This window comes from Protobothrops mucrosquamatus, unplaced genomic scaffold, assembly GCF_001527695.2.
Source record: "Protobothrops mucrosquamatus isolate PMUCROS unplaced genomic scaffold, P.Mucros_1.0 scaffold2999, whole genome shotgun sequence".
Lineage (NCBI taxonomy): Eukaryota > Metazoa > Chordata > Lepidosauria > Squamata > Viperidae > Protobothrops > Protobothrops mucrosquamatus.
In genome coordinates, this window is record NW_015389019.1 from 136,873 (window position 1) to 148,382 (window position 11,510).

General features: G+C 37.4%; 1 protein-coding gene across 1 annotated transcript in view; it reads left to right on the forward strand.

Annotated features, from left to right (window-relative positions):
* Positions 1–11,510, forward strand: part of TTC6 (tetratricopeptide repeat domain 6) — a 101,584-nt gene that overhangs the window by 82,771 nt on the left and 7,303 nt on the right. The window contains exons 30-35 of the mRNA XM_029286160.1: positions 1,298–1,447; positions 2,861–3,001; positions 3,548–3,661; positions 6,941–7,060; positions 7,981–8,054; positions 9,682–9,892. Of these exons, the coding sequence (XP_029141993.1) occupies positions 1,298–1,447; positions 2,861–3,001; positions 3,548–3,661; positions 6,941–7,060; positions 7,981–8,054; positions 9,682–9,892 (810 nt within the window). The remainder of the gene's footprint in view (positions 1–1,297; positions 1,448–2,860; positions 3,002–3,547; positions 3,662–6,940; positions 7,061–7,980; positions 8,055–9,681; positions 9,893–11,510) is intronic.

Genomic DNA, 11,510 nt, shown 5'->3' on the forward strand with positions numbered 1-11,510 from the left:
CCCCCCCAGATGTTGCGCCCGGTGCGGCCGGCCCGGAAAAAGGTGCCGGAACGCGGTTCCGCCGCGTTCCGGCTGAAAAAAAGCCCTGGATATATGTGAGGGTGAAGGTTTGTTCTCTTTGCTTGTGGAGTGGGTTTCTGAACATTTTGTTATCAGGCTAACATTTTCAGTGGAGTTTAGGGGATGTCAGTGTCAGTGTTCTGTTTATCTACTTTCTGAAAAGTTCGGAAACCAACCCACAAGCTCGGAGGATGAACCTTCACCCTCATCCTACACCCAAGCTACAGATATAGCCACTATTGCATACAGATACATGTATTTGATTTCACAAAAAATCAATGTCAGTTATTTAAGTGTTTTTCTTTTATATATACACACACAACATACACCTATATTATTTAGGTATCTATGTGGAGCCCTCAGTTAATAACTGCCTGTTTAATGACTGTTTGAACTTACACCAGTATTGAAAAAGTAGTTTTATGACCAATTCTTGAACTTATAACCCCTCACGGCATGGTGATGTGCTAACCCAGTGGTTCTCAACCTGTGGGTCGGGACCCCATTTGGGGTCGATCAACCATTTCATGGGGGTCGCCAAGCAAGGCTGTCCGCCATTTTTTTTGTCCGCCATTTTTATGTTCACCATTTTTCCCCCCCTTTTCCGGCGGGTGCCTTACCTCCCTTGGGCTGGGCCAGCTGGTGGTCGGCCTGCTCCGTCTGTGCCGCTTGCCAGCTACGCCTCGGCCAGCCCAGGGGGCGGAACCACGCATGCGCGGCGCTCCCGGGCAGGGAAAGTCCTCAACTTACGACCGGTTGGGTAGTCCTCGACTTACGACCGGTTTAGTCCTCAACTTATGACCGGTTTAGTCCTCGACTTACGACCAGTTTAGTCCTCGTCTTACGACCGGTTGGGGTCGCGGCATTAAAAAGGTTGAGAACCACTGTGCTAACCATTCAGTTGCATTTCAACTTGCATGTATTTATGACGGTCGTTAAGTGAAGACAACATATATTCTCAACTCAATGTATAGTACTCAAACAGTAATATACATTATTATAGTAATATATTTACATTGTATTGATTGTTATTTTTATATAATATCACAGTTTTAAAGTTTTAAAATATGTTTACGTTTTCTCTGAAGATTGGGATTGGAACTAAAATACCAATTTGTTTTCTACAACTGAAATAAAAATGAAATATGAAAAACAGAGGAAATTTTCTCTAGGTTTTGGTGTTTTGTTTATTTTGTAGAAGCATGATTCAATTAAATCTAATGTTGAATCATTTTAGGCCTGCGATGCTTTTACTTCTGCTGTCAGGCTATATCCACGATATGCAGATGCATTTTATCAGCGAGGGCTTTGCAGAATGCAGCTCCAACAAGCTAAATGCATCTTAGATTTTAACAAAACACTTGCTATTGTACCAAGGCATTTTCAGGTAAGAAAGATCATTTTTGTATCTCTGAAGGTTTAAAAATAGTCCTTAATAATAAAGTTTTAAAAATAAAGCTTAAAAATATGTCTGAAACAATCTTGCTCTTTATTAATTGACCAAAAATGGAATATTTAGTTTTTGGGAAATCCAAGATAGGCAGGATATGTTATGAAACACATAGAAAACAAGCAGGAAATATGCAGAAGAGGCTCAGATAGGCATCTCCTTAATTCACATAGTTATAAGAAGGGAGGGGGGAACACAATCAAACTTTCAAGATTTTTTTTATTGTAGCCACTCTCAAAAAATAATAAAAATAAAATAAAAATAAAGGAGCCATGGCCTTCCTATGGATTTGATTCTTGGCCTGGTCTATCAGGTGGGGCTGACATCAATTAATTTGTTCAGATCTTCTCTTTTTGTATTCATAGTTAAACATCCAATGCTAAATATATTTGTTTAAATGCTGTCAGGGTGTCCACAATGGGAGGCAAGAAAGTCAAGATGTCTACAAAGGGGATTCCAAGCAAGCAGGGTGACAGATACAGATCCATGATGCAAGTTTACTTAGGGTATACAATAGAATAACTATTATAATTACAGATCTGATGCGCAAAATAGGGCACTCCAGGGAAGATTATACAAAAATTAGGAACAGGCTATTGCTGCCCTCTGTAATTTGCAGAGAAAGAAACAAATTAGAAATAAGCACCTATGACCAAGGACAAGGCCACACTTGTCTAAATTCACTGTTGTCTGTTCCCAACTAGACATGCAAGGAACATGATATACCCTTTGTAACTATCATGATAATTTGCTGGCTTACTTGAAAAATCGGCATTACATGCAAATTGGGATCAGTGGTACATACTGTATATTCCTAAGGATTAAAACAATTCATGGAAAAATATGCTTGGAATCTGTCTTGTTAACTATCATTGATATAATTTTTTTTAGCAATATGCTTATCTAAACTAGCAGAAGTACGAAGACTTGATATACGGAGAGTCAGAAGACTCTTCTGGGATTTAGAGGCTAAGGGCAAAGAGCCATCTTTCAGAACAAGAGAGAAGCGCCTATAATGTATTTATTATGGTTTAAGAGATAGCAAACAAATGATAATTGTATGTGGGCTTTGACATTTTGTATGTACATTCCAGTTAGCAATCTTATTGAAACTATTACATAATTTAAGGGGTGAGATAAAGTATTCAGTGTGTGTTTGTGTGTGTGTGTGTGTGTGAGAGAGAGAGAGAGAGTGGGGGAGGGAGGGAGGGAAAAAGAGAGAAGGAATGTTTTATTCTTATTTATAAATATTTAAAGCTTGAAACCTATGTAAGACAACATAGAAGTCTCTGGATATTTCCTTCCTATTGTGTTCTGCAGTAAGTTTGTTGTTGTTTTTTTTCTGTTAAGGCTTACATAAGTCGTGCTGCTTACTACGGTAGCAAAGGAAGATACTCTAAAGCAATAATGAATTGCACTGAAGCCCTCAAAATTGAGCCCTGTAGTGTGAGAGGGTATCTTTACAGAGGAGTACTGAAATTTTACAACAGGGTAAATATGCTTACTCTACTGCTCTTTTAATTTGGGATATATAAATGAAGGCTTCGCAGTTGTCTTATGAGTACAGAAGGATATTTAAACATCAGAGGTGATTACTAGCTGTGTAATGAGATCTTAAATCACTTTCACAAGAAAGTGAAATCTCGATTCAAAGACCAATATTGAAATTAGTTTTAACAAAACATGACTTCTGTATTGTAAAATGGTTGTTGTTAGATGGAAACACACACACACACACACACACACACACACACACACATACAAAGAGAAGATAGAGAAAGGCAGGTGCAGGAAAAATCAGGGCTGTGAGTAAGTGGACTTATTGGATCTGCTATACTTCAGCTGAAGCCCAGTGGGGATTCTGAGAAAAGGAGAGGGAAGTGCTAAAGAGGAGAAGTGAGGGCAAAGGCAGCTTTTCCTTATTCACCTCCATTGTTTCTGTTTTGTGTACATCCCTCACAAAGACTGTAAGATGGTACCTTATTCTATGTAGATGAAATAATAATGCTATTACTATTATGTCACTTTTTTCGATAGACTTACAAGCATGCTGTTGAAGATTTAACTAAAGCTATAAAATTAGATAAGATGTGCACTTTGGCATATTATAACAGAGCAATTGCGTTTCAACAATTGAAGGACTACGAACATGTATGGTTTGTTTCTTTTTTTTTTTTTAATAAAGTTTTATTAATTTTTATAATTAAACAACAAATACCAATATGATGCATTTACATACACAAGCAATAAAAAATAATCCAGATCAATACCTTTTTTTTTTTTTTGGAGACGCTCGGCGGCCCCCGCCTTGCCTCCACCCTCATCCACTTTCCTGTCCTTCCTCCCTCTCATCCCACAACCTCTCCACCTTCCTCCTTTCCACCTCCTACATCCCCACTCCCTTCTTAACCGCCTCTTCGAGTGCAGTTTGGGGTACCAGCCGAGCATCTCCTCTTTTCAATACAGTTATTATTTAACTATAACATATAAATACATCAATTTTTATAATTTCAGTCCCCTAATCCCCTTCCCCCCTCCCCCCCCTGACTTCCAAGAGCTGAATACAGGATTAAACATACAATAATCCAAATTTAACCCAAGCAACCCAATGGTTTGTTTCTTCTTAAACAGTGATTTGTCATTAAGTTGCTTTGGCACTGGATGTGTACTTCCAAACATGCTTTCCTGTCTTACTCAGATTTTATAGTGGATCTAGGGGCAGGGTTTGACTCCTGTAAACTTGTGTGGCTTATTCCAACTGTTTTTTTTTTCCATTCGACAACTAAATCTGATGGAAAGGATAAAATAGTTGCATATCTGAGTCATCTATCTATTGTCTCGGAATATAAATATTATTCTTTTATTCTTACTGATCATGTCCATATTTTTAAGTAGCTCCAATCCAATAATTTGCACCACATGATAACCTGCATGTTAGATGTACAAAAAGGTGTACTCTTAAGATGTTTTTGGTACAACAGGGGGAATCTTCAGTGCCCCATAATGGTCTCTTGCTTTCCCTATCACTGCAGCCTTTCTCCCCCTGCCTCCCCGAGTTTTACCATTCCATTCTGCTGTTTCCTAGCCCGCCTTCCTGATACTGTAGGCCTTCTCAGTGACTCTCCACTGCATATTTGTCACTCTATGTCTGTTTAGTTTGCTTCTTTGGTTTTCCACTAATCTCCTCCTGTCTCAGACTTTTCCGGCTTTCTGCATCCTTGCTGGGTTCCCTATGCTGACACTGTCTTCCTCTGTCTGGGTCTCCTTTTCAGTCCATACCTTGTTTTTTCTTCCATGTTCCCAATCTTTTCCCCTCCATATTTTCTGCTGTTTTTTTTTTTAAAGAGCCCTTTCTCTTACCACTGGATCTTGGTCACACAGCCCCATAAGAAAGTGCAATTTTTGTGGATGATGGGATGTGATTTATCTACAAAGGAGAGCACAGAGGAGGGAATCTGTGTCTGTTTCATAATGTATATTATGCACACATGCACACACACACAGACACACAGACATCCCTCTCAAAAGTGAATAAAACCAATATGAAATTGGGAGAGGAGAGACATATGTACACATCAACACACACACACACACATGTCTATGTCCCTCCACTCCCCATTTTATGTTGGTTTTATTCACGTTGGCCCTCAGGTTACTATGCAACGGCAGATGTATGTGTCAGGCACAAGTAATCAGGAGCAGGAGTTGAGTTCAAAACATTAAAAGTTTATTACATGCTACCTATAAACAAGAATCTGACCTACTAATGGTCAAGACAAATTGGCGCTAGATAAAAGTCAATGGAATTCATGTGGGTTGGACTTAGGTCTCTTGTGGCTGCATAATGATTCCAAACTTATGATGCATTTGACCCCACCTTCAGGCTCCACCTGGTCATCTCTCACAGCAGCTCTCCAACTAAGAGAAGGTGCATCTTGATGTACATGATATTCATTAGAACAATAAATCAAGGCCCTTTTATTTTCTCAACTTCCCAGTGGAGTGCTAGGCTGCATTAACAGAGGGATAGAATCAAGATCACGTGAAGTGTTAATATCACTTTATAACACCTTGGTAAGGCCACACTTGGAATACTGCATCCAGTTTGGTCACCACGATGTAAAAAAGATGTTGAGACTCTAGAACAGTGGTTCTCAACCTGTGGGTCGGGACCCCATTTGGGGTCGATCGACCATTTCATGGGGGTCGCCAAGCAAGGCTGTCCGACATTTTTTTTGTCCGCCATTTTTTTTGTCCGCCATTTTTTCCCTTTTCCGGCGGGTGCCTTACCTCCCTTGGGCTGGGCCAGCTGGTGGTCGGCCTGCTCTGTCTCTGCCGCTTGCCAGCTACGCCTCGGCCGGCACAGGGGGCGGAACCACGCATGCGCGGCGCTCCCGGGCAGGGAAAGTCCTCGACTTACGACCGGATGGGTAGTCCTCGACTTACGACCGGTTTAGTCCTTGACTTACGACCACTTTAGTCCTTGACTTACAACCGGTTGGGGTCGCAGCATTAAAAAGGTTGAGAACCACTGCTCTAGAAGGAGTACAGAGAAGAGCAACAAAGATGATCAGAGGACTGGAGGTTAAAACATAAAGAACAGTTGCTGGAATTGTGTATGTCTAATTTAATGAAGAGAACAACAAGGAGGTACATGATAGCAGTGTTCCAATATCTCAGGGGCTGCCACAAAGAAGAGGGAGTCAAGCTATTCTCCAAAGCATCTGAAGGCAGGACAAGAAGCAACAGATGGAAACTAATCAAGGAGTAAAGCAACCTAGAACTAAGGAGAAATTTCCTGACAGTTAGAACAAATAATCAGTGGAACAACTTGCCTCCAGAAGTTTTGAATGCTACAACACTGGATGTTTTTAAGAAGAGACTGGACAACCATTTGTCTGAAATGGTATTGGTTTCCTGCCTGAGCAGGGGGTTGGACTAGAAGACCTCCAGGGTCCCTTCCAACTCTATTATCATCATCATCATCATCATCATCATTATTGAAAAGTTGTATGACATGTCTGAGACAAGCATATTTTAATGAATTTCTAGCAGGAAATTCATTGTATTTATAGCATATCTTAATACACATCCTTATTTTTTTAAATGAATGCTAAAATGAAATTTATAAGAATGGACATTTGCATCATACTTTCATTAAACTTGAATATTTTAAAATTCCTATGTTGATCTATAACCATAATAAAGATTTTGTTTCTCTAAATTCATAGTTATAATCTAATGAAGATGTAAAGAAAAAAACACATTCCTGATGTTATTATTACATTGAAAAGCATACAGGTTTTTAATCAGCTCAAGATTCTGGCAGGGTTTTTTTGAAACAGGAAATAATTTCATGCTTTACAAAAATTAGTTATGCTTTTTATTTCACCAATTCACAGATGACTTTGTGGATTCTGTTTGTTTTAGAGTTTGATAGATTATGAGACTGTTCTTCGTCTTGAAACAAACAAGGACATTGTCTTGAAAGTGCTGAAAAATCGTGCTCTGGTTTATATAGAAATGAAACGCTATGATTATGCATTAAAGGTATTTTCCCCCTAATATTATAGATACGTTTGTTTCTACATTGTAGTTTGGATTTGTTTGAAAATATTTTGTAATCTCTAGTAGGAAAAATGATAAAAGAAACAAAACAATGCTGCCTACAGACATGGTTAAACTGTTCATATACATTTAGAAATGTAGCTAACCATAACAAAGGAAGTTCTTAACATATAATTAATTTGCAATAAATAAATATGCAATTCTATTATCATCAGTGTTTAAAATTAATTTGTCCAAAATGTATTAAATTGGTTGAAGGAATATCTTGGGCTTTTAGATATTGTTAAATTTTAGAGCCTACACATGCATGCCTTTACTAGAGATAAAATGTTCAATTGTCAGAAAATCACATGTGTAATATCCATTTTATTATTTTTGTCCATATTACTTGATTTATAATCTATAAGATTCAGCCAGAGTTTCATTCCATACAGCATTAACCTTGCGAACTCTCAAGCTTCCTCCTTGCGTTATACATTCAAGATGGACAATATTTAATATTTATTTGCTACGTATATGTAGGGGTGTGGGTCTATACATATATTGTTCATAGTACGTTTAGGTGTGTGTCATGTATGTGTTTCACTTTGAGAGCGGGCAACTAATTTTCATTTTTGATGTGTGCCATTGTGCCCTCAGTATAAAAATGACAATAAAGGTTATCTTATCTATCATACATCTTAAGGCTGCTTACAATATAAAAGATAGTTAATGAAAAGGGAAAAAAGGAAAGCAATCATTACTTGAAGAAATGAACATTTTTTTCTCACCTATACAGTAGTGGCTTTTAGAATATAGGTACTTCTAGATGGGTATCAATTTTATTGTTTTTGCTGCAAAGTTAAGCATGGCTAAGCTTCTGAAAAACAGTACATTTAACGTAGTGTCTTTCCATGTTTTAGGACTTTGCAGAAGTGGCAATGATTGAACAAAAAAACACAGAATTATTGAATGCTATTGGACTTTGCTATCACAGGTAATCTTAAACACTGCTGAATAAGATTTGGGAACATGTGTTTGGTTCTCTTGTGTTACAGAGAAGTTTTATGCAGCAGATGTGGAGAAAGGAAGGCAACAGTGATGGCCCAAGGCATTTTATTTCTTGCAACGACATCCAAATGCCTTACTCCCCAATCCTGAACTAGAATAAGCATTTCTAAAAGCCATGAGGCATAATTCAAACAGTCAAACTATTAATTTCTGTTTTCATCAATTTCTCTCCTCTGCAGGATGGGGCTAGCTCAGACGTGAGACAGCCTTCAGTCTGTTGCTTGGTTTTATTGATTTACCACTTCCATCTCTCCTATTAGCTAAATAGTTATCATGCTGTCTGGGATTGACAACTATTACACTGAAACATATCTGAAGGTCACTAGGCTAGGGAAGCCCGATTAAAGAGAAAGGTCTACCTTGTTCTCCAGAAGCCAGATGTGTTTTCTGAATCTATTTTCACTGTTTGGTTCAATTTCTAATGGTTATTTGGAAACAGCATTCCATAAAGCAGCGGTGTCAAACTGCCGGCCCTGCACTGGATGCGTCATGGCGAAACTGCGCCCACCCCATTGTTGGCAATGGAAAAAAAGTTGCAATATGTTGCGACACGTCATGTGACGTTGTGAGTTTGACACCCCTGCCATAAAGGGTAGTACAGTAGGAAATCAGCATGTTTCTTATATACCTTTTAATACTGTATTTTGAGAAATTGAGTAGTGCACTTTTCCCCCAAGGTACTTACGTTATTGTATTTCTCACAACATGATAATGGTAACACCACCTCATTTATTGTGAATCTTCTTTCTGTGAGAACAAGAACAAAAGTACATTTTCATTTGCTACAAAAATTGCTTGGTTTATGTTTTAATCATGTTCTGATTTTTAAGTTCATCTGGAAAGCACTAGGTTGAGGAGGTTTGATTTACAGAGAACATGTAGAATATAATAGAATGAGTAAGTGCATGTAAAATCGTATCATCTTGCATAGATTCATTCATTCATTCATTCATTCATTCATTCATTCATTCATTCATTCATTCATTTTTGTAATAACCACCCAATTCCAATGGACTTTGGGGAGTGTACAAAGCCAAAAAGCAGTAAAAACAATTAAAAACTAAAAAAAAAACAAAACCACAACAGCCTGGATTGAAACAATAATATGGGAAACAAAACCCACAATATTTCATTGACTGAATTAATTCAAATATTTCATTGACTGAAATAATTTGAAGTTATATCTTTAAATTATAATATAAATTATAATATAAACTGAAATGCAGCTTGTTTATTTGTTTATTATTAGGAAATAATTCCAGTTTAAATAAGACAAGTCCTCTTTCAGGAAGTCTATGGATTAGCTTTGCTACTGATCTCATCTCCTTCTGATGCCGCCCAATACAATAATACTGAATGAGAGCTGAAAAAAGGAGCTTGATGATATATAATCAATAAACCAAAGGATAGGGGGAGAAGGTGGCTGTAATTATATTTAGACTTTGGTTTTCTGCACTCTTGCGTGTTTCCTTGTTCAAATACTCACATCTCAATATACAAAACATCATAATCACTGTTAAAACACTAACATTTTAAATGTCCATTGATTTCAGACTTCAGAAATACGAAGAAGCTGTGGAATCATTTTCTAAAGTTCTTAAACTCAATCCCTTTGTTTTGGATGCCTACATTGGTCGAGGAAATGCATACCTGGAATATGGTCATAGCAAAGGCACTAGACAAGCCCTAAAGGATTTCTTGACAGCAGTGCATATCAATCCAGTGTGCATAAAGGCTAGACTTTGCTTAGGATACAGTTTGCAGGTAATATATGCTATCTTTCTGAAAACAAAACAAAACATAAATTAAAAATTGTTGTTTGGCAAGGAGTAATTTAGACTTCGTTAGAAGACTTCCCTGCTTGTTACTTTATTTTATTTGATTTAGTTCAGATCTCTATTAATTAATGAGAGTAGGGTGATAACTTCTCTTGTATAATCTCTGTATTAGTCAATGCTTTTTTTTTGTCTTAATGAAATATGAACATATACACAGTTTTAACTTTAGAAAAAAATGTCTTCCCTGTAGATTATTATTCCTAGTAAACAGGAAAATATTTATTTCTCACATTATATCTCTTTCTATGCTGTGTGAAACAGATGTGAATGTAAAGTTGAATTATTTCCAGGTGAAATTCATTCAGAAACAAGAAGTGGTGGGATCTCTTGTCAGCATTGGTGTGTGTGTGCATTTGTGTGTGGGGAAATAGAATTCCCACATACAGGTAGACTTTGCTTAAAAATGCCCCGTTTAGCGACTGTTCAAAGTTATGATGGCACTGAAAAAGTAACTGTATAACTTTTTCTCGCACTTATGACCACCACAACATCCCCCAAAATACATGATTGATGAATTCAGGCACTTTGCAACCAGTGGGCATTTACAATTGTCACAGAATCCCACAGTCTTGTGATTGCTATTTGTGCAGTTCACAATTAACTTCTGATAAGCAGAATCAATGGATAAACTGGCATTAAAATTTCATTGATGTGATCATATAATGTCTCCCTTAACAACCATATGGAAAATGATGTTGTAAGTTCATTGCAGTCCCATGATGTTTCACATAGTGACCACTTAGCAATGGAGTTGCTGGTCCCAATTGCGATCACTAAGTGAGGTCTATCTATATAGCCTCTTTGTTTCTTCCCTGGCTTTCAAAAGGCATTTCTTCTGATTAGGTAAAGCAACTGAAGAGGAAAAAGTAGGCAGACTTTGTAAAGCTGTGGGACATTATTACAAAGCAAGGATGGGTAACTGCAGGCTTTATATTAACTGACAGACCAATAGTTTCCCTTCACATTCAGATAATTTTGCTATATTGCTATTACATTTTGCATTATTGTGATTCTCTCTACATAACAGTTTGAATTGCTGTAGTATTGAGCACACTTTAGTCCAATTAGATCATATTTATACAATACTGAGTGTTAAGCTGAGGTGACAAAAGCAGTTGAAATTATAGTTTTCTAGGCTCCAGAATTGATAAAAATGGCAAGTGTGCAAAAGTGATTTAGAGAAGACTAACGAAGAGCAAAAAGGCACATTGAGAGGCCTGGACAAGCTCGTGGAAAACTCAGGTGTTTCAAGTAAGACAAATTTAGAAAGATCATCCCAGCACATTTTCTGTTATGTTATAAGGATGTGAGGAATAAACTTTGCACAAAGACATTTATTTATTTATTTATTTATTTGTTTGGATTTTTATCCCGCCCTTCTCCTTACGGACTCAGGGCGGCTGACAGCCTGGTAAAACAAATACAGAAATATAAATACCCACTTTAAAACCTAATTAAAATGAAATATTTGATGTGGCCTGTGTCAATTTAAAATTATTCTTAAAACCCCACTAAAAATTCCCCCTAGGCCAGTCCTGCTTGTT